The sequence below is a fragment of the Halichoeres trimaculatus genome, unplaced genomic scaffold (assembly GCF_033239565.1).
Source record: "Halichoeres trimaculatus isolate MK-OKI-2021-1 unplaced genomic scaffold, fHalTri1.1 fHalTri1_scaffold_11, whole genome shotgun sequence".
NCBI lineage: Eukaryota > Metazoa > Chordata > Actinopteri > Labriformes > Labridae > Halichoeres > Halichoeres trimaculatus.
The window spans coordinates 37,868,058-37,895,625 of record NW_027437189.1 but is presented as its reverse complement, the minus strand read 5'-3'; the positions used below and the strand labels follow the sequence as shown (position 1 = coordinate 37,895,625).

Sequence of the window (27,568 nt, the reverse complement as noted above, 5' to 3'; positions counted from 1 at the left end):
TCTGAATGGCTGGGCCGCTTCTCTCTGACTGGCCGGAAAGTCTGTCAATCTTATAGCAGGACAGATCGTTTTGTAGTTTTGCACCAGATATCTAATTTGATGATTTGATGATTTGTACTTGTAGAAAACAGAGAATGTGTGACTCGTGGGGAGGATTCCAATTGTTGTATAGACTATGGTTGTAAAGAGCAATTTGTGTTCATGTGTTAGAGGACACAGCTATTTTCAAGCTAAATTATTTCACATACTTATTGCACAAGATTTGCACTTATTCAAATTCTCACCACCCCTTCACTTCACACGATACAGGTGCACAAGTATGTTTTGCAACTATAGGTGCAAAATGTGAGCGTGTCCGTGTTGAAATATGCGACCTGTAGAAAATGATTTGTGCACCTGTGAATATGATTTGAGCACCTGTAAATGTGATTTGTGCACCTGGAACTACGATTTTGAGAATGTGTATTTTTGTGTTGTATTTGTGGTAAGAAAAACAATAGACACGCACAAGAAATTATTTTACAAGTACACAACTCATAAGAGTGTGGAAAATCAGATTTACTGATACACATACAAATTCAATGTGCACAACTGCAAATTCGATGTTACAGGTGCTCAAACACTATGCGCTCGAAATACCTTTCTATAATTATTCTGAACAGAATGGATCACCCACTCAGGAGTTTTCTCAAAAAGTTTTAAAGGTAATGGGGTTAACCTCCAAAACTATTGGATTGTTCCTATGCTTTGTGCCCTATTGTGCACAATAGTGACACCTGGTGGGGAATGCTGAGACCTACTATAGTCTAGCTGACTAATCACTCATCATCTGTTTACCACACCTTTTCATATGGTGTAATAAGTTTCATTTATTTTGCTTTTAACATCATAGTTTTTATCTATGCATGCGGAGCAGGGTGAAAAACAGCATACTAATGGTAGGCCTAGTGAAGTTCTAGGTATAGGCCTACTGGATCGATAAAAACAACAAATAAATACTAGCCTATCAGAGATTTCCATCCTTCTTTCATAACTTTTTATTTAAATAACTTTTTAAAATTCAAGGTTGTCGTCCAAAGAAGCTGTTTTAATACACCAATGCCTTTCCATTGCATGGGGGAAGAGGAAATGATTGCCTGAAATGCAGAGCACGCGCACAGATAAACCCTGACAGGTGTTCTTGATTGGAGAGCAGTGGGGCTTGAAATCGTCAACCACGGAGGCAAACATCCCGTTTGACGGACAGTCTCGCGTTTGAAGAACAAGACTGGTTGGGAAAAAAAACTAAACAAAGTGGCCATGTTCTGTTTAAAGGTGGGTAGGCTTAATTAAAGTCCTGAACAAGGAGAGTTGAGCGAAATGACGTCTTTGTGTTGCTCAATGATTAGTTTCTCTCCACAAGGAAGCCGCGGGTTTAAATTCTGAATTAGCAGCCGACAAAGTGTAAACGTTTTTGTTGTTGTTGTTGTTTTTTCTTGAAGCAGCTGAGCGTGCTTCTCATGCTACTCCTCGGACTCACTCACCACAGCGTTGAGGGTAAACATGTCTCCTTTCTATTGAATGGTTTTCATTGACCAGTCAGTCCCTAATAGTCTCTGTGTGCACAGGGGCCTGCAGTGTGTACCACTGCTCCAACAGCACCAGATGTGTTCTGTCTAAAGACCAAAGAAGCTGCAAATGTGCTAGTGGATACTATGCTGACAAGTGTGACAGAAGTAGGAACATGTTCTTTCATCCTTGTTCTGCCTGTCTTTGAGATTATTTTTTGATAGCAAAATGTCACTGATGTGCATTATTTTACACTGATAGGCTAGTACCAGGTCGGTGTACCTAATAAAGTTGCCTCTGAGTGCATATCAATACTTCGTTTTACTTTTAAAAATATGTGGCCAGTCGCTCAAACATAATCCACATGGATTGGATTGAATTCTGAAAATGGGTTGTTCAAAAGGGAGAGGAGGATTTCAAAATCCACTTAGATCATGTAATCCAATCTTAGTTTTGATCTGGATCAAAGCTTCAGTTTGTGTTGTCCAGAACTTTTCTGTAGGATTTGGACCACTTTGATCCAAAAATAAAAACAGGATTATCCTATTTCCAACAGGAGTAGGATTTAAGGTGGATTTCGGGAAGAAAATGTAGTATAAACTTCACCACACAATGATGTAAAGCTTGAAAACTGGTCAAATAATACAGTTGTACAATTCAGTATTGATACTTGTATTTGTATTTTGCACTTGACTTATTAAACCATCAGTGATAAAGTAGACAAAGTTAAATTAGGCTACCAATGAAGCCCTTCCGTAAAGTAAAGACGAAGAGAAACTGAACAAAAGTCACTGAGACCCTTTGTACACTGTTTTTGATATTGTCTTGACAGAGCTGGGTGACCCCACGTACATATATTTATTCTGACCTTTGTGTGTTTTTATGTTCCAGATGCTGATGTCAAAGTGATTTGTGGAAAAGACTTTATAACTATCAGAGCTTTGGAGGATTACTTCAAGTATCACAATGCGCCACTGCAGTCTTTACACCTGCCAAACAAATTGTGCCATGTTCAGAGAGAGGTGATCAATGGTGTAACCTACTACATGTCCAGGATATCTAAAGACAAATACTTAGAATGTGGAGGAAAGCCACTGGAGGTATGGATGGATCGCAAATGATAAAAGTCAAGCATTAGAAAAGTTCTGACTTAAATTCTTCTGCTCTCTTTTTTTTCCTTTTCTTCCAGAAAAACTTCACTCACATCTCGTACACTCTGAGTCTCCTGTCAGAGCCTCAAGTAACCGGAAACATCATCAGAGATCCTGTCATTAAGATGGACTATACCTGTGTCTATCCGTACACCAGAACAGTGAGCCTGCCTTTCCAGATCATTCCCTTTTCCACGTAAGGAAAACTGATGACCAGAATCAGAAACTCTTTATCTTGAAGGGGGGATTACAGTTGCCCTTATCCACAATGAAGTATGTTAAGTTTATTTATGTCAGCTTTTAAGACCAGAGGTCACAAAGTGCCTCACAATAAGATGGTAAAATAGGATGGAGAAATGGAGATTAGATTACATTACATATAAACAAACATTAAAAAGTAGACAGGTCAAACAAAGGCAAGTCTGAACAAATGGGAGTTTACCTGCTTTTCAAAAATGTAAGAACATTAGAGTGATAACAGAAAGTTAAATAGATAAGGAATACTCAATACAAGCTCTCTTCCCATCTTAGAGTTGTCCTGCACTGCATCCCGATGCGTCTCAATAATCCAGACTCCTGCAGAAATCTCCAGTGGTTTAGGCCATGAGCTGGCCAGCTTTAGAACTACCTGCTGAGCACCATGTAAACCAGTGTTAATTTTTACAGTAAATTCTGATTTTGTCTTCGTCTAGTTTTAGTTGACTAAATACCATGAAAGTTTTAGTCTTGGTCTAGTCTTACATATTTTAGTCTTAAACCTTTCAGAATCAAATGTTTTAGTCTTAGTTTAGTTTTAGTTAACTAAATATCATGAAGTCTTATTTTAGTCTTAAATTTTTTAGCCTTAGTCTAGTTTTAGTCAACAAAATACCATAAAAGTTTTAGTATTTGTCTAGTCCTAAAGCCTATAGTCTTAAACCTTTTAGATTTAGCCGACTATATACCATAAGAGTTTCAGTCTTAGATAGTCTTAAACCTTTCAGTCTTAGTCTAGTTTTAGTAGACTAAATATCAGCATTTTAGTAAAATATAATGTAAACAGCCTAACTGTGTGGTAAATGTCCTATAAAATGTATGAGGTTTTGTAAACTGGTCGTAGTTCTCCTCCTGTGTAACTGCGGGCTACAGACAAAGACCTATTAAACTGCATGGTGTGTCATCATACTATGACTTCAATTATATAATGTTATTTTATTACTATACACAATTCGTAAACTTGTATGATGGTTTAAGGCAGCATTGTTTCTTTTACATCTATCCTTACCTGTTTAATCCTCTCCATTTGAAGTTTATCATCCTGTCTTGATGGACAAAGTTACCAAGGCCCCGTTGACACGACAAAGTTTCATCTGAAAACGCTAAAAAGCAGTGAAAAAAATCTGCGTTTACATGGAAGCGCTGAGGGACTGAATATGCTGTCATGCATGCCAGGGCTGCAGGTGGTGCTATAACTCTCTTGTCCAGAGCCGCTTTTGGGAGATCTCCACCAAAGCAGAGTTGAGCTGATCAACTGTTGATTTGGGGATACTAAGGGTGTTTTCACACCTGATAGTGCGCACCCTGGTGCGGCTTGGAATGTCATATTGATACTTTGTTGCCATTTTGCAGCTAGTGCGGTTCCTTTCACATCTGCTTTTTGTCACTCGGGACCGCAGTATTTTGAGAGCGTCATGTTCCCATGACGACAACGGCTAGAGTGCGTGCAGCGTACTTTCAGTTGGAGTCTGGAAGCGCCGAGAGAACTGTTTGCTTAAATCAGAGATGATGGAGAGTCAAATAGGCCTACGCCGAGTTTTGAAAGTGCTTAAAATTCATTTCTATATGGTTCTATATTGTTTGTGTGTATAACCATCTGCAAACGATAGTGTTAGAAAATGAAGCGCAGCTGCGGCTTGAAAAAAGCATACAGATGCACTGGAGACGCCGATACTTTTTTTTTTTTTTTTTTATCCCCGAGGGGAAATTCAGAAATAATGATTCTTACCATGTACCGTGAGATCCTCATCAGACGCAGATACAGACGACCGACAAGGTAATTAATGCCTGTTGTATGATAGGCCATATAAAACAATGTTTTTTTTGACGTGAGGAGTCAGGGGGGAGCTCTGCTTTTTAGATGAGTATATAAGGGTAGTTAAGGATGTTGGAGTGCGCAGCTGTCCTGCAACACAAACAAAACTCCACGGGAGCCCTCTAATGTCAAACTCGCCGAGTTCGCCTGACAGTTGCATCGCACCAGAGTGCGGCTGCTTTCACACCACAGCTGGTGCGCACCAGAGTGTGGCCAGAGCCGAACCGAGATCACCTCCTTTGGCCGCACCAATTTGGTGCGCACCAGAGTCCGATTTTGGTTTCACACCAACCCAAACGGGACCAAATATAGGTCGATCTAAATTTGGGTCGACCTAACACTGTAGGTGTGAAAACACCCTAAGTGCAAAAGTAGAGCAACAGATGCACAATTTGTATGAAGACAGTCAGCAGAGACAGCACATTGAGCAGCACAAGCACAACACAGTAGTTTGCAACGATCGTAACAACGGTACTGTTAGCCATTTTATGTGTCTTATTTTGAAGGACAAAAACGGAAGTGTTGGTGTGTGGTTGGAAGTGACGTTAAAGTGTTGAAGCGGAGAAATAAAGTTGGAACGTCTGGATGAAAGTTCCCTCGTGTTTTTCTATTTTCTCTATTATGAACAGTATAGGCGTCAGGAAAGACCCTCGGTTACAGTACTGTTGTCCTGTTGTGTATGTGCTCGAACGAAGCGGAGTGTGACAGTTTCCACTGAAAACACTGGCTGACTGTTTACACAGCAACGGTGTCGGCAGCATTTCATACAAATCCCACTCTGGAGGCTGTTTTCAAAAGTTTGCGTTTTAGGTCGGCTGAAACACTGTTTCCGTGTAAACGCGAGGCTGAAACGCAACAAAACTTTTGCGTTTCACCCTGGAACTTTTGTCGTGTAAACGGCCCCTAAGCCTGGCACATGTGATGGCATCAGACTGTTATGCTTTTCCTTTGCTTTTTTTTGTCACCTTTTCAGACCCACATTTGCTCTTCTCACTGTATTCTTGTGTTTGTACTAATAATAAAGGTTTGTACACACTGCTGTGTGTGCACATGCATGGATGTATTGTCAAGGTAACGGGCGGTTACCACAGTTTGAAGTAATCGCCAGAAAAATATCTGATATGATTACTGAAAATGGAGAAAATTACTAGTAAGAAGAACAAAGAGGAGTGACTGTAACGGGCTGCTTATGTGCCCATGTGCATGATATTGAAGCTGTTTCATTTTCCGTTCTCTTAGTGATAATTGTTTCCCCCTTCTGACAGTGAGACAGTGATGCGTGTGGATGATCTTGATGCCAGAGTACAGTTAATATTATACACAGACCACTCCTACACCAAGGCCTATAGCAGTGCCCCAGCCATTGAACTCAGAGACAAGGTAGGTCAACCATAACCTTAATAGACCATTTTAAACTAAATAGAAGTCATCTTCTGTAAACTATTTCTATCACATCAGTGAAGGCCTTAACAGACCTTGTCTCCAGGTCTATGTGGAGGTGTCAGTGGTGGAGCCTGCTGATTTCTTCCTTCTGCTGGTGGATGAGTGTTGGGCCACGCAGTCTTTCCAGCCAAACACTACAAGGGGATCAGTTCACACCCTACTGCAGAACGGGTCAGAGCACCCTCCAGTACTCATTCACTGTGTGGGGTCCTACATGTTTGAAATAGTATTATGTGTCATTAATAGTTTATCATGATATCACCTTGACACCAAGAATTAAATAAGAGTTAGAATGATAATTTTATTTCTATGGCAAATTTTAAAACGGGGGATAACAAAGTGCTTTGACAGACTACCAAAACATTCAGAAGAGCAATGCATAAAAATCTGAACACATAAGAACACAAATGGTAAAACAACTTATCTCTTACCACAAACAAAACAAAACTTCATTGTTGAGGTCTCACTCTGCATTGAACTGTTCATGGTCAGAGCCCCCCCCCCCCACTCACTTAACATTAGCTCCCTGCTGTGCTGTGTCTCTGCCTGTGAAACAAAAAAAGCTAAGCCTATTGAAATGCGACCTGTTGTGAAACTTTTTTTCCTAGGTGTGTGAGAGACCGGACTCTTTCCTTTCTGAACACAACAGAGGGACAGTCAGGCCGTAACGGAGGAAGTTCAACCATCCATTTCAGCTTTGACATGTTTCGCTTCACAACAGAATCTTATGAACTCTACCTGCACTGCACTGTTCAGCTGTGTGAGCCTGCCGACCACAAGTCCTGTACACCAGTAAGCACTTTATTCAGTTTTAATACATTAACTAGACATGTCAGAGTGGTTTTAGGTTTGTAAGATTTATCAAGTACAACATGACAAAATAGATGAAGAGAAAAGAGTAAAGTAAAAAAAAAAAAATTAAAAACACTGACGGATAAGTCTTGCATTTATTTCCATTGATGCAGATCTGAATCAGTTAACCTGATCTCTGTGGCATTTGGTATTATGAAACAATATTTTTGTATCAATAAAAAGAAAAAAAAAATCTGGCTAACTTCTCAACAGGCACATCACAGACTGGCCTTGCAGGTCTGTGTGACTAGCCAATAATGCTAATACCTTGGGGTTGTGTTATACAAAGTTCCTACACACACATGCACCCATACAAACAAACATGCACACAAGGGCAGGCCCATAACAATACTGTATTAACATGAAGAATGATAAGTTATAAACAGTAAGTTTTTATTCTCACAGAGCTGTAGCTCCATCAGTAAGAGAGAGGCTGTGAGAGCAGGACCTACCCAGGGTCTCCTGTCCTATGGACCCATCTGGGTTGAAATACCCAACAGACCTCCATCAAGTAAGCCCTGTGTTTCTACTACTACTGCTAAACTCCTCTCATGTGACCTTGCTGTGTCACACCTCGAGTTGTTTTGGTTTTAAACCCCAAAGTTTTTTTTTCTTGTAAATGGATGAGTTAGAAATCTTTGTGTAAGTGCTTGTACCTTGGAAGAATGGCGTTAAATAATTAACATCATTTAGAAATCTAAAGGGGTTCCTTGGCCTAGTGGTTTAAATACCCACCCCATGTGCCGAGGAAGTCACTGGTTCAATCTCCAGCCAATCCATATCATTAGTAGATTAAATTGCCACTTTCATGATAGCAGCTATGACATGATTCAAACTGGTGTTTTGTGGAAGCTGTCTGATCACAGATATTGCATCAAGTTGAAAGACAGCATCCATGATCAGTCACTCAAATGTTGTGGTCAAGCTCTATGGTTTGTGTCATTTTAAAGGAGTGATGAGATAAGAGCCAACCTGTATGAGTTGGCATTTCAGGTCAAAGTAGCAAATGAAGGTATCAGGCATCATGAACAGACCAATCAGTCTCAGAAGTCCTTCACTGACAAGGTTTAGATATTGTTTGGTGTGATGAAGGATCTTGGCAATCCTCTCCAGGAAGAGTCAAAAAGATCTGCTCCCATTAGCTTGTAAGAACTCACTTTGAGAAATGTCAAGGTGCCTTTGGAGACTTTTTCAATGGTCTGGGTGATGAGGCTTACTTACATCAACCCAAGCCTGTCGATTTCTTTCCCCAAGAGACAGCTGCAGCTTCCAGTGATATGATAAAGCAGGTACTCAAAGAGGACTGTTGTCTGATCTTGCAGCTCTGTAAACTCTGCCAGTCACCTGCTTTAGGTCTTTAAGCAAGAGAAACCGTCTGCAGCACTGAATGACACGTGGAAAGTGTACACTGGTCAGAAGTCTTAAGCTGCAGAGGTACAGAGTGCATTTTTTTCCACTGACTTATCCCGGGACAGATCCCTAAAAACCAAGACGAGACTGCCTACTTTTTTGCCTTCTTTTCTGGCCAGTCTGAACCCATCCGCTCTCAGAAGGTGGAGCAACACACTGCAGACTGTTGATTGGTCAAAAGAATCGTCACTTACCCCGACACCTACATGCCAATCACAGAGAGGACGAAATGCTGCATGTCTTCCATCTGTGCGGAATCTGCGGTCACGTGAGTGTGTGGTATCATGGGGGTTTGGTGGCAGCTATTTTTGACTCTAGTTTTAATACTAGCACTAGACCTAAACTAGGCTTTAGCTCTTTTGAAAGTCTTTTTCTTAGTTTCTTGCATCCAGCTGTGAAAACCATGCAACCGTATTTGTTTGTTATCGTCTACCGGCCTACTGGCGCATACTCTCAATTTCTCTTCGATTTTTCAGAGTTTCTTTCAAACATCGTTGTTCTTTCGGACAAAATCATCATTGTTGGTGACTTTAATATTTATGTGGACGTCGTTGATGATAGTCATTATATTGCCTTCATGTCGTTTCTGGATTCTTTCGGTTTCACACAGTCTGTGAACCATCCTACTCATCACTTTAACCACACCTTGGATCTTGTTCTTGCTTATGGCGTGGAACCCGTCAACTTGGCTGTCTTACCGCAGAATCCTCTTCTGTCGGATCATTTCTTCATTACTTTCGAATTCTTGCTGTCGGATTTCTCACCTGCGAACAAAATCATCTTGTCCAGGAACGTGTCTGACAGAGCCGTAGACATTTTCAAGGAAGCTATTCCTGCTGCCTTGAATTCTTGCTCTACTTTTGCAGAGAGCTCTTGTGCTCCCTCTCAGCTTGATCAACTTGTTGCAGATACCACGGGTTCTCTTCAAGCTGCCCTCGATTCATTTGCTCTGCTCAGACAGAGGACTCTCAGACGGCATAGTTCGGCTCTGTGGTACAACGCTCAAACTCGTGAGCTCAAACAAAAATCGAGGAAATTTGAAAGAAAAATAGTCTAAATGAATATAGGAAGGCTTTGCAGCTTGCGCATGCAACTTACTACTCGACTCTTATAGAAGAGAACAAAAACAATCCTAGATTCCTTTTAAGCACTGTAGCCAGGCTGACAAACAGTCATAACTCTACTGAGTCATGCATTCCTATATCACTTTGCAGTTAGGACTATATTAGCTTTTTTAACGATAAGATATGTTACATGTAACCGCGATAGAACCTTCAACCAAAGGCGAATTTGCGGAAACGTCGCTTAGAGCTAATATACTCTTGGACTGCTTCTCGCCTGTGGACTTGTTAGAGCTGGATTCAACTGTCTCTTCAGCCAAACCATCGACTTGTCTTCTGGATCCCATCCCAGCTTGACTGCTGAAGGAAGTCTTTCCCTTGGTCGGATCTTCTTTACTAAGGATGATTAATGTGTCTTTACTGATGGGCTACGTGCCCCAACTTTTTAAAGTTGCTGTTATTAAGCCTCTTCTTAAAAACCTACACTTGATTCAGGCTCTTTGGTCAACTACAGACCGATATCTAACCTCTCTTTCATTTCTGAGATCTTGGAGAAAGTTGTCGCGAATCAGCTCTGTGAGTTTCTTCATAGCAACAGTCTCTTTGAGGTCTTTCAGTCTGGGTTCAGAGCCCACCACAGCACTGAGACTGCGCTGCTGAAAGTAACCAACGATCTACTTTTTGCTTCGGACAGTGTTCTTCTTTCTGTGCTTGTCTTGCTTGATCTCAGTGCCGCTTTCGACACTGTTGATCATCGCATTCTTCTGTGGAGATTAGAGAGTCTTCTTGGTATCTCAGGAACCGCTGTAGCTTGGCTTCGATCATATCTTTCGGATCGGCATCAGTTTTTTCATGTGAACAACGTCTCTTCTTTGCACACCAGGGTGCAATATGGAGTTCCTCAAGGTTCAGTGCTCGGACTGATTCTTTTCATCTTGTATATGCTTCCTCTCGGCACTATATTGAGGAAACACTCCATAAACTTTCACTGCTATGCAGATGACACTCAGCAATGAAGCCTGAAGAAACCAACCCCTTATCTAAACTTGAAGCTTGCCTCAAAGACGTAAGGTCCTGGATGAGCAGAAACTTCATACTGCTGAACTCAGAGAAGACTGAAGTCATTGTTTCTGGACCTGAACATCTCAGAGACGCTTTCTTGAACAACATTGCTGCCTCGGATAACTTCAGCTTGACTTCCAGCACCACTGTCAGGAACCTGGGAGTTCTTTTTGATCAGGACCTGTCCTTTAACTCTCACATCCAACAGGTCTGAAGGACGGCATTTTTTCATCTTCACAATATCAAAGAGAATTAGACACATCTTGTCTCGGAGCGATGCTGAGAAACTAGTACATGCTTTCGTTTCCTCTAGGCTGGACTACTGTAACTCTCTTTTATCCGGCTGTCCTAATAAGTCTATTAGGACTCTTCAGCTGGTTCAGAACGCTGCTGCTCGGGTACTGGCTTCGACTGGGTGGAGAGAGCACATCTCTTCAGTGTTAGTGTCTCTACACTGGTTATCTATAAAATCTAGGATAGAGTTTAAAATTCTTCTTCTAACTTACAAAGTGCTTAATGGCATCGGGCCATTGTATCTTAAAGACTTAATTGTTCCGTATAATCCGTCTAGGTCTTTGCGTTCTCAACATGCAGGTCTGCTCGTTGTACCTAGGGTCTCTAAAAATAGTATGGGAGGTCGAGCCTTTAGCTATCAGGCTCCTCTTCTTTGGAATAACTTACCGGTTGAGGTCTGGGGAGTAGACACGGTCTCAACCTTTAAGAATAGACTTAAAACTTTCCTTTTTGATAAAGCACCCCCCCCCCCACACACACACACACACACACACACACACACACACACTTATCTCTCCCAGTCTCTATCCTTTATCTGTCTCTCTCCAACCCCTAACACAGTCGAGACAGATGTCTGTCTAACATGAGCCTGGTTCTGTCCGAGGTTTCTGCCCGTTAAAGGGAAGTTTTTCCTTGCCATTGTAACTTGCTCTGTACTCATGGTGGATTAAGATAAGATAAGACTACTTCACACATGCTCTTCATGCAGCCAAAAAATTGATGAAGTCTAATGCTCATTTTCCACCAGTGCTCATTAGGTACTGGTGCTAGTGCTAGTGCTTAGTTGGTTCAAATTCAGTTCTTTCTGAGAACCAGTTTGGTTTACCATAGGCAAAGAGCTAAGTTGGTGCCATATCATTGTGTCATAGTAAAGTTGGTTATCACCAGACCACTGATCCACCGATCCACCTATCCACCGTGTCGTCAAGATTCAATCCAGCTCATGACATGCAACAGTGACTTTGAGGTTTTGGGCACTGAATTGAGATCTTTTTATCTCCCTCTGGAATTCAGCAGCATTCTGCATTTTGTTGTCTACGTGGTAAAGCTCATCACGCTGCAGCCTCAATAGCTGAGTGTGTGTGTAATCAACAGCAATAGCTGAGTGTGTGTGTAATCGACAGCAGCAGTTCCCTGATGCCCCCACTATTATACTTGAAGATCTTAACACCTGCAGCCTGGAGAAAGCTCTTCCAGGATTTCAACGGGTTGTAAAATGTGTTTCAAGAAAGGATTACACAATAGATAAATGTAAAATAAACATAAGCAATGCGTATCAGTCCAGAGTCAAACCACCAATATTTAACAGACCATAATGTCGTGCACCTGATTCCAATTTATGTGACCAAACGTAAAAGTAGCAAACCTCAAACCAAGAAGGCAAGAATACGGACTAGGGAGAGCAAAGACACTCTAGAAGCAAGCTTTGACTGCACTAACTTGGAAGTGCTACGGGGCCGCACTTCGGGCTCTGCATGCACAGTTACACCGGACTCCATAAACTTCTGTGTAGGGTCTATTATCCCCAAAAAACAGTTGAAGTGTTTCCTAACAACAAAACCTAGATAACAAAAGATATCAAACAGATCATGAATTAAGGAAACTCTCTGGAGCTGCAAAGAAGAAACAAGGAGCTGAGAGACAAGATCAGGAAGGCAAGAGATGCATAAGAGACACCTGGAGGGGGCTTTTGATGCTAGTCCCCTCAGGAAGATGTGGGACCTGGAAAACATGGCAGGGATGCCAAGTGGAAGAGCAAGCCTTTCATAACAAATGATGAGCTGGCCTCTGCTGAGAGGCTTAACATTTTTTTTAAAGGTTTGAAGACTCCAATTCCAGAGAGGGGAGCAGCCAGACCTTAACTACCGTTAAATGGGACATATGATGCTGATCTGTGATTTAACACTTACATATAAAATAATAAAGTTGAAAACAAGACCTTACACCCCCTGAATTTTCAAAAAATGAGATATTTTATTTTTTGGATATCCTAGAACGCGATTTGATGCCTCTGAAAATAGGTCATTGACATTTGGCTTCGAGATTTCGACCTTCATGACGACACAAGGATCCTCTCTTTTTATTGGAGTAATCTGATAAAGCAGCTCCTCCTCTGTGAAGTCAGTTAGTAACACAACCGCCACCGAGGGATACACCCACCAAGAGCCTAGTATAAACGTATAAACTATACATGTTACAATACCCGTTTGACTCACCACACTGAAGCGTACTGAGATGATCTGTGTTGAGGTGGATTTTCTTCCCACTGAGCTGCACAACCGTTCAGGTCTGACTTGGGGTCCAATACAAAAGGACGTATCCTACACTTTGCCATTTTATTAGTGCTATCAATGCCTTACGGTGAAGTTTTGGCAAACAGCAAACTCGCCGGGTTACCCCTATCCAGTATGGCGATTTTGTAAAAACTGCCATGCTGCAAAAACCGCCCCCTGGCTCTACCCCCTCCGCCCCTCTGATAGAACCGACCAATCAGAGCACAAAGGGCTGTGACATTGCAAGGTTACTGGAGCGTTTCAACAAGATCTTCAGAATGGCCTAAAATGAGGATATTGAGAACGCTATTGTGGGATAATGAAGGAACAAAATGACTTGTACTGAGGGCAGAAATGCTTTACAGGCATCCTAGTCTGGCATAGTGAAAAGGAGAAACAAGCATGATATGTCCCCTTTAAGTGGGAAGAGTGGTCCTGAAGTGTGACCAGAATGACCTCATATCAAACCCTGTGAAGACAGAGGATGTCATTTTTGGTAATACAAACGGTACATTTGCTCCAGTCATTATTCACAACAAGCCTAATAAAACAGTCATACTCCTTTAAATATCTGGGAGTGTACATGGATGGCGCTCTTTCTTGGTCACAGCATGTGGATTATATCTGCAGTAAGGTCCAACAGCAGATCTATTTTGTGAGACAGCTCCGGTCTTTTGGTGCCAGCAGGAAGATTTTACACCTGTTTTTCTGTGCCACCATTTACAGTTTCCTGCAGTATGGAGGCACAGTCTGGTTCTGTGGCCTTACAGTCCAGCTAAGAACAAGGATTCTTGGGTTGCTGAATATCTGTTCAAAAATGGTGGAGCAGAGTGTTCAGAATTTCTTTCTTAGCAGCTGCTCAAAGCAAACCATCAGACTGGCTAACAAGATCATTAAAGACCCTTCTCATTTTCTCCATGAAGAGTATCAGTTTTTACCTTTAGGGAGACTGTAAGAAAAATAAGTGCAAGTTCCCATTTGTTCCTCACTCTATATCTTTATGAATGGTAACAGTAAAAAAAAAATACTCATTAGAAATAAAAGTCTATGGCCTTTAAAATGGTTTGACAATAATATCATTTATCAGCAATAATTTGAGGGACAATTTATCATCCAGCAAAATTTGTTGGTGACACAGGCCTATATTCCACTGCCCCACACTTCCCTGTTGTTTCAGGTCAGGGTTTCCATTCCAGCTTTTGCAGTCACATTCTGAAGTGTCCTTGAGCAAGACACCAAACCCATTGCTACTCCCCTTGTTGTTCAGCAGCATGTATCTGTATGAATGATATTAGCTAATACTGATGGTCCCTTACTACAGGATCTTCTGCTATCAGTGTGTGAATGTGAATGGGTGAATATAGAGTAAAAGTGCTTTGAGGGGTTAGAAAAACAACTGTGATCAAAGTAATAATAGATTATCATTGACAACTGAGGCACCTTGAATATCAAGCTAAAATACCCTAATCAACAAAAATTTCAAACGTTCATCTCTTTGAAATAAACAAACCAAACCAAAAAAATATTAAGTTATTATTAATTCAATATCAATTATTAATTGAGGGTGCCTGACAAAATGAGACTCTTCTGATACAAAACTTCACAGAGTATATAGAGCGTTGACATTGCCCCTTACCTGCAATTAATTGGTCCCATGCCACACACCATGCCATGGGAGGTTAATCTGTGTTTGTTGTGCTTGTGGCAAAGTGGTGAAGAGAGAAGATAGTTGCTTTATTCTGTTGTGTATGGGTGGAGTCGAGTCCTTCTCCTACAAGAGCTTGCTTAAATGAAACAGACACATCATTACTGGAGAGTGGCAATCATAAACAAGCACAAAAAGTAAGACTTATTTGTGTCAAGTAGATAATTTTTGTTGTCAAAATGCGTCTTGATAATAAATATTCCATCACCCAATTAAAATAATGGCCAAACTTGTTTTTGACGAAAATGAGTTTTTGGCTTACATCATCTGTTGATGATACTAGCCACCTCTGGTAAAATCACTTAAATCTTCAGCTAAAAGGATCATAGTCAAAATTTTGCATTATTTAGGATAAAATGTGTGACTTGGGCAATTTAACAAGCTTTCATGATGGCGGCTGCTTCAAGAAGAAACATAATCTTTTGTGCAGAAGCAGCTGTAAACATGATTCTTGAATCAGTCTCAACTGGTGAGGAATTAGGTTCACTATCATAAAGGCTAGGGTACAATGTTGTGTAGTAATCTAGTCTGAATTTCACAAGTTATAGTTTAACTAGAACTTAGCTACTTCTAGCTAGCTACCTATTCCTGGCGAGCCCACTTATTTCTGTTACCAAACATAAATGAGCACATACCCCTCAAAATTTCCTACAGTTCTACAGTTTCATTCAGCAAGCCCTCTTGTCCAAAGCAACATACAACACAAGCAAGAATTTAGTAGACAGAAGGTAAAACCAACTAGTGTGACGAAGAGCTACAAGCTATTTGGCTGCAGGTGCTGCCATGAAGTGCAAAAAGATTTTTTTTAATTATTAATTTATTTATATTTTTAATGTAGAATAATATAGCCAACTAACCACAATTAGTTGCTGCAACAATATACTTCAACCTTCAACAACTAGTGCTGAAAATTTACTTAGAGCTCTGTCTTGGACCTTCTGACTCATTCTACCCCCTGAGGACAAAGAAGAGAAGGCTCAGCTTAAGGCCTCAGTGTTCCCTGAACAAATGAGTCCTCTGACATTTCTTAAAGTAGAAAAGGACTAACTCTATGCTGATCGCATAGAGTTAGGTTATTCATTCTATCATTTGGGCACAACAGAGGAAAAGAGTCTGGCTAGAGATTTAGAGCCGCGCTGGGCTTGAAGCACCAGGTGTCTTTCACAGGCAGAGCGTAGTGGGCAAGAAGGAGTGTAGACCTGGCCATTCTTGTCTATGTTTTGTAAACCAGGAGAAGAGCTTTGAATTTGATTGTAGCCACCACTGGAAGCCAGTGAAGAGAGATTAACAGTAGGGTGACGTGCTGTGCAGTTTTAAAGTTAAAGAAATGTTTTTGCTTTTTTGGTAGGAGATGTATGAGTATGCCTCAGGTCAGTATGATTGACCTGAGATTTGTTCGATTAAGGTTAAAGTTATTTATGTTTTGAGTTTGCTTTATGGAATTAAAGGACGGTTAAATGTTCGTTTTCAAAAAGATGTCAAAACTGGACGTTGGACATGGGTTAAGTTCAATATAAACCCAACAAAGAAGACCTGGAGAAGTGAGGAAGGACTGCCTCCTGACCAACTTGATTTACCTGACATTTGTTTAATTTAACTCAAGGTAATTCCAGTTTTGAGTTTGCACTATGGAATGAACCTGTTTGAGCCAGGTTTAAAGTTGCCAAAGTCGCACTAGAATGTTAGAAAAATTGACCTAAGTCACTTTATTCTTCAATCTTTCATGATTGACACACAATGTTCTGTGAAGGCCTTTTATTTAGTGAAATTATTAATAAATATAACATGCCCTGTATTTGGTAAAGTTAAAAAAAAAAAAAAAAAGACTTCCACCATTATTTCAATGGGGTGATGATTTGATCTTGTGGATGTGTCCTCTATAATATCAGGAGAATCAGACCCTACCTGACACACCAGGCCATACATCTTCTGGTACAGGCTCTTGTGATTTCATGCATCGACTCCTGCAGCTCTCTTGTAGCAGGCCTCTCTGCGTGTCTATTTAAACCCCTGCAGAATACCTAGAATGCAGCAGCTTGTCTGGGCTTTAACCAGCCCAAAACAGCACGCCATACCCACTGTTAATATCTCCTCACTGGCTTCCAATGTTCCAATCAAATTCAAAGCTCTTCTTGTGACTTCCTCTGGCTTGTAGACCTCATCCAGGTCTGCACTCCTTCTCGCCCACTACGCTCTGCTTGAGAAAAGGATAGCTGGTGCCCCTAGTCCAGCATGGCTCTAAATCTCTAGCCAGACTCCTCTTCTCTGTTGTTCCCAAATGATAGAATGAATTACCTAACTCTATACAATCCACAGAGGACCTTTAATGACATATCTGAAGACTCATCTGTTCAGGGAACACTTGAGCCCTTAACCTGACCTTTCTCCTCTTTGATCTCAGGGGTAGAATGAGTCAGAAGGTCTCAGACCCAGCTCTTAGTTAATATTTAGCACTGATTATTGAATGTTGTTGAACGCTGAAGTATATTGTTATATTGTTATATATTGTTTTTTATATATATATATGTTTTTTATATATATTTTATATACATATATAAGTATATATATGTATTTATTGCGGTTAGTTATGGCTACATTATTCAACATGGGAAACAAAAAAATCTTGCACTTGATGGCAGCACCTGCAGCCAAATAACTTGTAGCACTTTTTCGCACTAAGGTTTTCTCTTCTTTATAAATTTTTGCTTGTTTTGTACAACATATTTGGATGTCTGTTAAATGAAACTGGAATTGTAGAATTTGAAAGTCTGTTTACTTCCTTTTTGGATTTGGAGATCCCTTTGGGTTGCCAAGACCTTAGCAAGAAGCTTAATTTAGAATTTAGAAGACCCAACAATCTATAAAAAGCACTTTTGGTAAGGAATTTGTCCATTGGAGGAAAAGAGCCTTTAAGAGTAAAACAAAACATGAATCATATCCAACAACAATGGGAAAGCTGAGGCCAAAACTGGAAAAAAAAAACCTGGAGGTATTCTATCCAAACAGGAACAGCTGCCTTTTTCCATTGTTCAACTGTTTTTTCAAATTTTCTACAGTTAAGGGTGCCTCTGGATTATTTCTTTGTTGAAACAATGCTTTTCTATAGTACATCTCATTTCATATGAATTTCATATCCCATATGAAAGTCTCTTTATTTCCCTTTTAAATGGAGCCACATTTATAAGAAACATCCACTTGTGGGATGAACAGCAGTGCTGAGTATGTCATGGTTTGGGTTTTTGGTTTGTATATTTCTGGGTTTTCTTGTGTTTGTCTTCTTGTGTTTCTTTGTAATTCTGTGCTTTTTCTGTGTTTCTGTGTCACCTGTGTTAATCTTAGTTATTTTGAGTGTTCTGTGTTTCCAGTTTTTGTCCTTGGTTTGTGTCCCTTGTGGTTTTGATTTGGTTCTTGTCATGTGTATGTCTTTTTGTGGTTGTCTTTGGTGTTTTGGTGTCTTTTATGTATTTGGTCTCTGTCTGAGTTTCCCTGTGTTTGGTTTGGTTCTCCTTGTGTTTCCCTCCTTGTTGATTGCTCCTCATGAGTTTCACCTGTGTCTTGTTTCACACCTGTGTTAATCACTCCCCTGTGTATAAAGTCTCTGTGTTTTTTTGATCACTTTTGGGTCATTGTTTGCTGTCACTCTGGCTATCCCGCATCATGTTCCGTGTTTCCTGTGCCTCTTGTTTTTTCCTTGTGAGATTCTTGGTATTTTTGATTTTGTTTCTTTGATTTGAGTTTTTGGGATTTTGAGTTTAGTTAAAAAAAAGGATTTTGTTTCATCTGCGATTGGGTTCTCCTCCTTTGTTTTCCTGGGGTTCTCATGACAGAATGACCCAACCCCAAATGGACCCAGCAGATTTTTCGGATTCTTTAGATTTTTTTCAAGAGTTTCTTATTTTCAATCATTTTTTCCTGACCCTGAATGGACTGGGGAGGGTCAGGACTGGTCTCCCTGAAGGGGAACCAGACTGTCCATCTTTCCAGGCACCCAGGGAGGCCGGCGCAAGAGACTGGGGGGTCCTTCAGCCAGGACCAACAGCCCCACCCCTGAACCAGCAGGGCACCCCCCACTCCCTGCTCCTGTTTCAGAGGACCTGCCGAGCATAGCTTTTAGCTCTGGGGTCCAACCAAGCCCTGCTGTCTCCCCTGGGGGCCCTGCCGCGCACAGCTTTTCGCCCAGAGGCCCTGCTGAGCACTGTTCCTCGCCTAGAGGACTGGCGGAGCACCGTTCCTTGCCCAGGGCTCCTGCTCCCAGGCTGTCCCCAGTGACTCTCTCAGCTCCCAGGCTGTCCCCAGTGACTCTCTCGGCTCCCAAGCCGTCCCCAGGCCATCCCAAGTGCCTCTCTGGGCTAACAGGCCATTTTCAGTGACTCTCACGTCTCACAGTCCATCTAAAGTAACCCTCTCTGGACCCAGGCCGTCCCCAGTGAACCTCTCGGGACCCAGACCATATCTAGCAACCTTCTCGGCTCCCAGGCCAACCCCTGCTCCCTGCTTGGCCCTCACCAAGCCAGCACTAGTGCCTCGCCCAGGTTCCAGGCTGACCCTGGTGCCAGGCTCAGCCGTCCTCAGGCCGACCCCAGCCTTGGTTGACTGTCCCCAGGCCAACCCCAACGTCTTGTTCAGACATCCCCGGGCAGACATCAGCACCTCACTCGGCTCCCAGGCCGACACCAGGTCCCTTAGGTGGTCAGCCACCGGGCCAGCCTCCTAAACATTCTCTCTCGTGTGGCCAGCCACCAGGCCGGCCTCCTGAACTATGCCTGTTGTGTGGCCCGCCACCAGGACGCCCCTGACTTTTTGTGTTCTGTGGTCCCTCTGGCCTTGCCCCTCCACCCACCTGAATTGGGCTTCCAGAGATTTTTCATTGTTGAGTTTTTTGGGACTTTTTTTTTTGACAGAGTATATGCATTGCAACCTTTAAAAATTGCCAAATTTTCTCTGCTAATGCCAAACAGTTTATTTTGCCATTAAGAAATTAGATCCCAAACAAATTGCCTTATGTTTGGTGCTTAATTTAGTTTTACTAATTACTAAGACTGAAGTGCTTGACTTTTAAATTATTGTTTTAACTGAAAGAAAGATTTAAATGTTTTTAAGAGATTAGTGCTGCCATTTTCTTTTTTTTCTACAGGGTTTACCTTTCCCTTTGTTTAATATATAACATTATTGCCAACCAAAATAAATTAACTTTGTTTCAGGCACTGTGATGGCTGTGGTTCTACCAATAGCTGGTGTGTGGACTGTGGGCGTTTTCGTCATCATCCTCATCATGGTGGCAAAAGCAGGCAACAAGAGACTTGCACTGAAGGCGAGCCAACTGATGGATAGCTACTAAAAGCAGCTCTAATAAAACTTTTAAATATGTTTAATTCTGGTTTTATTCTTTCTCAGATATGATCCTATATCACAGCACAGCCAGGGTGAAGTATGTTATGGAGAGTAAAAATAGCACAAAATCAGATTGAGGTTTCTGCCACAAGTTTGTGCTGTTAAGTTTGTTACAGAGGCAAGTTTTCCCTTTCAACCCTGAGCGACCATTTTTGCTTGGGGTTGGTGAAGATGAGAAAGCCATTTTATCCCTACCTTAGTAGAAATGTCACGTAACAAAATAGTTGCATTAAAATTTAAAAATATCACTTAAGCTTTGCTATTTTTTTTTGTGATCAATTGTTTTTTAGCAACAGCAGACACTGTTAATGAGGAACCAGTCTACCAAGTATGTAAAATAAGGTCATAGAACTAGTGTCCAAAAACCTGTTAAACTCAGGGACTGCCAAACCTTATGTATTAAAGTCCCAACTGTTTTGTCTGGGCCAATTTCGCAATACAGGCTGTCTCTGAATTTCATATCTTAGAGAAGTAAGATGCAACCTGTGTCAATTTATCATGGATCATTAGATGGTTTAAATTTCTAGATGACATGAAAATACAGACCTGATCAAAGTCTTAAGACCAGTTGAAAAATTGTTAGAATATCCATTTTGCATATTTGAACCTTAAAGGGATAATTCAGTTTTTTTGAAGTGGGGTTGCATGAGCTCTATGTGACCACCAAGGACATTAGATACAGTAGAAAGTTGTCTCCTCTCCCTCAGTAAGACACAGACTGTAATCGATGGTGACGAGGAAATAGACGCTAACAGGGAGATATGGTACCAAATTCAAAGGCTATTTTCTCTGCCTACAAGAACTCAAATCAAAAAGTAATACCACAGTTTAAAGGTAAAATTGGTAGTTTGATTTAGATACACTTTTTGTTATGCTGGTTAAAATGATCTATATGTACCGATGGCAAGAAATACATGATGTGTTAGTAGAGCAGAAAATATCCGCTATCTACAGCAGGAGTTAAAAAGGGAAAACACCAACCAATCATCTTCCAGGGACACCTTTTTTGTAAACCAATCAAAACCCGTCGCCGTTCTGCCCGCCTCCTGTGCGTACATTTCACTGGTGTGCACATGATTCAGTGCGCGTGGCCGAGCTGAGAAGGAAGGAGCAGCACTGCAGAATGGCGGAAAAGCTACCTATACCTCGATTGCTCGTTGCTGCTCCTCCAGCTAAACAGAGCAAGACAAGAAACACAGAGGCTTTCGTTTCTTGCTCTGTTCCCCTGCCTCCAAGTACTGCCCTTCTCGCTCGACCTCGGGCATGTCCCCTCTGACCCGATGAGGTACTTGGCTCTGGGCTGTAGTTCTGATCAGAGTCTAATAAACTCTCACCACAGGGGCTCTGACAAGCAAAAAAAAAAAGTGATATTTGGTAAGTACTAGAGAAAATGTACATGTACTATTTGTATTATAGCTTTACTCCTGATATCATGTCACAGGTAAAAGTGGACGATTCTAACATGACAGTCACGAGCACTGACAAAAGCCACATTTGTTTATTGTTTTTCTTTAGCTTTACGTGTTAACGTTTTGGTGTTTCTTTACCTCTAAATGAGACATGACTGGACATAGTGCAAAACATAAAATGATGTGCTGAGTCCGTCTTTCAGTCATTCACGATCAGAGTCGCGAATCAGCGGCGCCTGTGCATGTGAGCGGGGGCGTTGCTTTGAGGGAGCTCCAAGGGGAGGGGGAGGAGGGGCTAGGAGAAGTCCTGATGAGATGCTACATTCAAATTCATACTAGCTTTTCAGGACTGCCAACCCTGCCTTTAAGAGTACGCTACATAAAATATTTTTAAGTGCATCAAGTCTTCAGAAATATAAACATTTCATGTGTCCTTCCGCGCAGCGCTAGTGCGCTCCGTCCCCCTTCCTCCTTTCAGCTGTAGGGAATGTAAACAAGCTATGCTTCGGATGCCGGTTGTAGCCTCATGTAAGTTTGATCAAGTATCGTAATTCTTTTGTCTGTACTCTAAGGATTGTGAGGCAGCGTAGGAAATTTAAAATGAGTGACTATGACAGCGACCAAGAAGTTTCATTCACTTTGGAACCAAAAGGATACCAGTATGCAGGGGCGTCACTAGGATTTAGGGACAGGGGGGGCTTCAGCCCCAGGAGCTGCAAATGATCAAATATGTAACAAACAAAAAAACAACACATAAAGTTAATGGGCTCTAATTTCGCAGGCGCAGGCGCAGGTGCAGGCGCAGGCGCAGGCGCAGGCGCAGGTGCAGGCGCAGGCGCAGGCGCACCTGCCCTGCGCCGGCCTTCGCTGTGCGCACAGGGCGTGACCGGCGCACTTTGCAAGTTTCCTGCATTGCCAAGAGAGGCGCAGTACAGGCGCACATGAGCGTCCCCCATCTGTGGAACAGCCTACCTCAAGACTTGGGGGTAGCTCCAACTGTTCATATTTTTAAAAGTAAACTCAAAACCCACCTTTTTAGTCTGGCTTTCAGCTGATTGTATTTAGTAAAATTTATTGTTATTATTTTATTTATCTAAATCCTCTTAACCTGTTTTATTTCTCCTTTTTAGACCAGATCTATCACTTCTAATTTTATGACCTGCTCTGCTTTAGCTGTTTTTATTACCCACCGAGTTAGGCTATCTCATTTTTACCATATTACTTATTCAAATTTTATTTTATTTATTTTCAGTGTCCTACAGACAAATTACTCTGTCTTTAGACTCACCTTTCCAGTGGAGGTCTCTCCCCTCTCATTCCCTGTGCTCCTCTGCCCTGACTCCTACAGATCAATAGGGATGGCGGAGTGATTATTGTTAATGTATTATTATTGTTGTATTCATCACAATAATATGATGATAATAATAATCATAAACTCTGTTAGCAGGGGGCTGGAGTCAATTGTTAACTACCATCAGTGATAAATTCTTACTTTTTTGGAAAAACTTCCTGATATCCATTCTACATTGATGGCTTAAATAAAGACTTCTTGTGTCTTGCTTTACTCCTAAGTCCATGACAAGAAGATAGCCTCCATCCTTTTGACTGTCCGTCCAGTAACAAGGAAGAAGAGACAGATAAAGCCTGCCCACCGCTCCTAGCTTAGCTCAAACGCTGGGAGTCAATATGAAAGTTTAGCCTGTCTCTGCCTCATCAGATAAACTCTTCAGCCCTCCAAACGGTCTTGAGTGCCCTTTGTGAGTCGTTTTTTACCTCATTAGTTAAGCTAGCTTCTACTATCAAAGTGTTATCTCCTTCCACTACTAAAAAGAGCCTTTGTTCCGTAACTTCAGTTGTACTAGTACCGGGATGGTTTTCGCGAGAGATGGGACGTTCTCGAACGAGTCGACTCTTTCGAACAGCGCTTTTCAGTGAACAAAAATAACTGATTCGCTGCTCTGTCAGCCCTTTGTTTGCAGGCCATTACTGAATACAAATTGCCTGCACGTTTCAGAACCAACAGCTCACTCACGACTGTCAATCGGTTCTCACCGTTCATTTGAAAAAGCTATACAAAAGACTCAACTCGTTCGCGATTTCACATCACCAGCGAAAACCACAGCGGGTGTGAGTAGTATGTTGAAATCACCTCAAATCATTTAGGGGGGCTTGGTGATACTTTAGGGGGGCTTCAGCCCCTCAAATTAGGCCTAACGACGCCACTGCCAGTATGAACCGGGGTAGCTACACAGAAGAGGAGCTGCTACAGATGGCGACTGAAAGGACTACAGAGGAGACATCCACGGACACTGGACATCAAGATGCTGAGTGTTACTGCTGCCACGACTGTTGTTGTTGTTGTTGTTGTTGCTGTTACAGGACACTCCAGAATTTAGAAGAGCAGTGAAATCTGTGTGATGAGTTATACTGGCTTGAGAGCCAGCAGTGTCCTCTAACTCAGATAAATCCTGAAGAGTGTCTGTAACCAAGTTCCACTCGTGACAGCAGTAACACTCAGCATCTGTGGGCATTGAGTCACAGCTCAGACATTGACACCACTGAGTATTTCCGACTCTATCTCGATGTCCAGTGTCTGCTGATGTTTCCTCTGTATTCCTTTCAGTCGCCATCTGTAGCAGCTCCTCTTCTGTGTAGCTACTCCGGCTCATACAGGTATCCTTTTTGGTTCCAAAGTGAATGGAACTTCATCGTCGCTGTCATGGTCACTCATTTTGAATTTCCTACGCTGCCTCACAATCCTTAGAGTACAAACAAAAGAATTACGATACTTGATCAAACTTACACAAGGCTACAACCGGCGTGCGAAGCATAGCTTGTTTACATTCCTTACAGCTGAAAGGAGGAGGGGGGACGGAGCGCACTAGCGCTGTGCGGAAGGACACATGACCAGTTAGTTAGGTCCAGATAAATGTTTATATTTCCGAAGACTTGATGCACTTAAAAAATATTTTATGTAGCGTACTCTTAAACTGTGGTATTACTTTTTGATTTTAGTTCTTGTAGGCAGATAATAGCTTTTGAATTTGGTACCGTCTCTCCCTGTTAGCGTCTATTTCCTCGTCACTATCCATTACAGTTTGTGTCTTACTGAGGGAGAGGAGACAACTTTCTACTGTATCTAATGTCCTTAGTGGTCACATAGAGCTCATACAACCCCACTTCAAAAAAACTGAACTATCCCTTTAATGAGGCTCCTCAGATGCTGAAAAGAGCAGCTAACACTCCAAAGATTCCACAATGGACAGAGCCCCCTCAAGGGATACCCTATCCCTTGAGGGGGCTCTGCGAATAGCGAATAGACAAGATCTCCCACTCATATGCTGAAACCACAGCTATGTTACATTCCTTAAAATGGACCCCCGGTTACACTAACCTGACAGCCTCACTCATGGCTCCAGTAAAGTCAATGAAAACAGGAGTATCTCATACAGGCCTTTACAGCTCAAATCCAGCTAAGCTCAGCACAGCTTAAGACTATCTACATGCATTCTCCACAAATCCACATAACCCATTCACTAATAACGAAAATTCCAATCTTGACACAACAGGGTTACCACTCAAGTCCTCCCATTAAGCCTGCTCACACTTGTAGCCAGCCCATCCCTCCAGCATCTAGTCTCCAGGATTTAGCCTTGGCCTGCCCTGCAGCTGCTAGGTACCACTAGCTCTGCAGCACCTAGAATCCATCAGTTCTGTTGCAACTAGTTGCCTTCAGCCATTGAGCTTCATCATAGTGCTTGCTCTTCTGGCTCTTTGTTCTCTGCCTACAATCAGTGAACTTGAAGTGGCTGGAATGTGTACTATGGAATGTGGAGATGATTATGCTGTCCCTTCTAATAATTTGTTTCCCAGAAAAAGCACCGACTTGGATACCATTTTCAACAAGTTCTGTCCCATTAGGACCTTGACTTTTTCTGTTGATGTTGTTTTGACCCATTCAGTTTTATTATTCAGAGCATATGACTGGTTGATATCAATTTATACTTATTACTCTTCCCCTGGTCGTCCAAGGTGCAGGCATAGTTCTGATCAGCCTGAAACTAATTACTCAGTGAGGAAGAAATGTTTTATTTTTCTCCTACTTTTACTGTCTGGTAACATTGAACTCGACCCTGGGCCTGATATAAACTATCTGAGTACTCCAGTTGATTTTAGATCTAGAAAAGGGCTTGGTGTTATACACCTAAAAGTTAGAAGTCTATAGCCAAAACTTGACCAAGATAAAAATCTGGGCTAGATCAACTGATACTGACATTCTTGTCTTATCTGAAACTTGGCTCAAGAAAATCATCACAGACAAAGATATTGCTATTAAAGGTTACAATGTTTACCATTGTGACCGGCCTAGAAAAGGTGGTAGCATAGCAATATATGTCAAACAGAAATTTCATGTTACTGTTCAATCATCTCTTTTGCTCAGCAGTCAATTTGAATTTCTTGCTCAGAAGCTGGCCACTTTCTCACCATTGTAGGTTGCTATAGACTGCCCTCTGCTAGTAGTGAGGCTCTATCAACACTGAATAAACAGCTTTTGGCTTTAACCTTTAACGAGATTCTTCTCACGGTGATCTGAACTGGGATTGGTTATCTCCTGTTTCTAACAGTTTTAGTTCACACCCAAACCTTAAATATCCAGAGAAATCATCTCTTCTTGATTTATTTTTAATTAATTCTCCTTATAAATATTCAGGTACTGATATTTTTGCTAATGGTTTGAGTGATCACTGTGTTATAGCCATTGTCAGAAGAGCTAAGCTCCCCAAATCAAAACCACATACTATTCTTAAACATGATTACAAGCATTTCTGTGAGCAGGGTTTCCATCATGGTTTATGGCACTATGATAAGTCCAAGATCTCACTTTTTAACGATGTAGAGCTGGCCTGGGATTACTTTCACGATGCGCTGAGTATTATTTTCAATAAACATGCCCCTCTTCGCAAATTTAGAGTGAAGGGAAGAAATAATCCTTGGTTCTCCCCAGAACTGTCTAGTCTCCTCAAAGTAAGGGATGATGCCTGGGCTAAGGCCAGAAAATCTAAATCCCAGGGTGATTGGCAGCTGTTCAAGCAGCTGAGAAATTGCTTCACTTCCCTTGTTAAAAAGGCTAAGTCTGACATTTTATGTTGAAAAAAACACTCGTAGTCTTAACAATCCTAAAAAATTTTGGAAAGTGGTCAAACCTCATTCGGGGATGCACATTTTCTAGCTAACATTCTTAATTATTTTAACAAACATTTTGTTTCCTCTACATCTCTATTTGAGTCCTTGCATCCAGATTAATCAAATGTGCAAGTGGTTTGCCCTCAGTCATCATCTATCAATGCTATGGCCCCAAAATTTGATCTGAGTCCTTTTGATGTAGTGGAGGTCCATAGAGCTTTACAGCAGTTGGATTTAAGTAAATCTGCTGGACTTGACAATCTCGAGCCTTTCTTCTTATAGTCAGCTGCAGACTTTATAGCAGAACCTATATGTCATATTTTTAGGGTCCGAGGCCTGAGCTGAGGCCCTTGGCACTTTTGTTCCTGCTGCGTTTCTTTTTCTTATTATTCAGCCCGTCAACGAACGCTAATTTGACCTACTAAACATGCTAAAAAACTCACCAAAATTGGCACGCACCTCAAAATCCCGGAAAAATTTGATAAAATACCAAACATGACCCCTGACATCCCATAATAATCTCTCTAGAGCCAAAAAACCTCTCAGCTCGGGCTAGGAATGTCGCAGAGAGATGAAACCAATGCCAAAACGTTTGTCTCATCGACACACAAAAGGGGGTGGAGGGCCGTTTTCAAATTCGCCTACTAGATACTGCTTATGGAAGTACTATGAAGTATGCACTGCCTACTACATATTACTTTCATAAGCTGTATG

At 41.6% G+C, this 27,568-nt stretch overlaps 1 protein-coding gene across 2 annotated transcripts; it reads left to right on the top strand.

Annotated features, from left to right (window-relative positions):
- The first annotated feature begins 1,166 nt into the window (after positions 1-1,166).
- LOC141799567 (uromodulin-like) lies at positions 1,167-20,237 on the top strand. Of its 2 annotated transcripts, none has more exons than XM_074681839.1 (10): positions 1,167-1,314; positions 1,485-1,536; positions 1,608-1,715; positions 2,440-2,648; positions 2,738-2,895; positions 6,036-6,150; positions 6,257-6,384; positions 6,822-7,005; positions 7,471-7,576; positions 20,072-20,237. In XM_074681839.1, exons 1-10 carry the CDS (start codon positions 1,300-1,302, stop codon positions 20,206-20,208), a joined length of 1,212 nt encoding a protein of 403 aa, XP_074537940.1. In that variant the 5' UTR covers positions 1,167-1,299; the 3' UTR covers positions 20,209-20,237. The 2 variants fall into 2 exon arrangements, with proteins under 2 accessions (XP_074537940.1, XP_074537939.1); XM_074681838.1 differs by having other exon boundaries at positions 1,482-1,536.
- Positions 20,238-27,568: the final 7,331 nt, after the last annotated feature.

Excerpts from the sequence above, each read along its gene's own strand:
- LOC141799567 (XM_074681838.1), top strand. Across the intron at positions 2,896-6,035 it reads CAGATCATTCCCTTTTCCAC|TGAGACAGTGATGCGTGTGG; the intron begins GTAAGGAAAACT and ends CCCTTCTGACAG. Across the intron at positions 7,577-20,071 it reads ACCCAACAGACCTCCATCAA|GCACTGTGATGGCTGTGGTT; the intron begins GTAAGCCCTGTG and ends ACTTTGTTTCAG.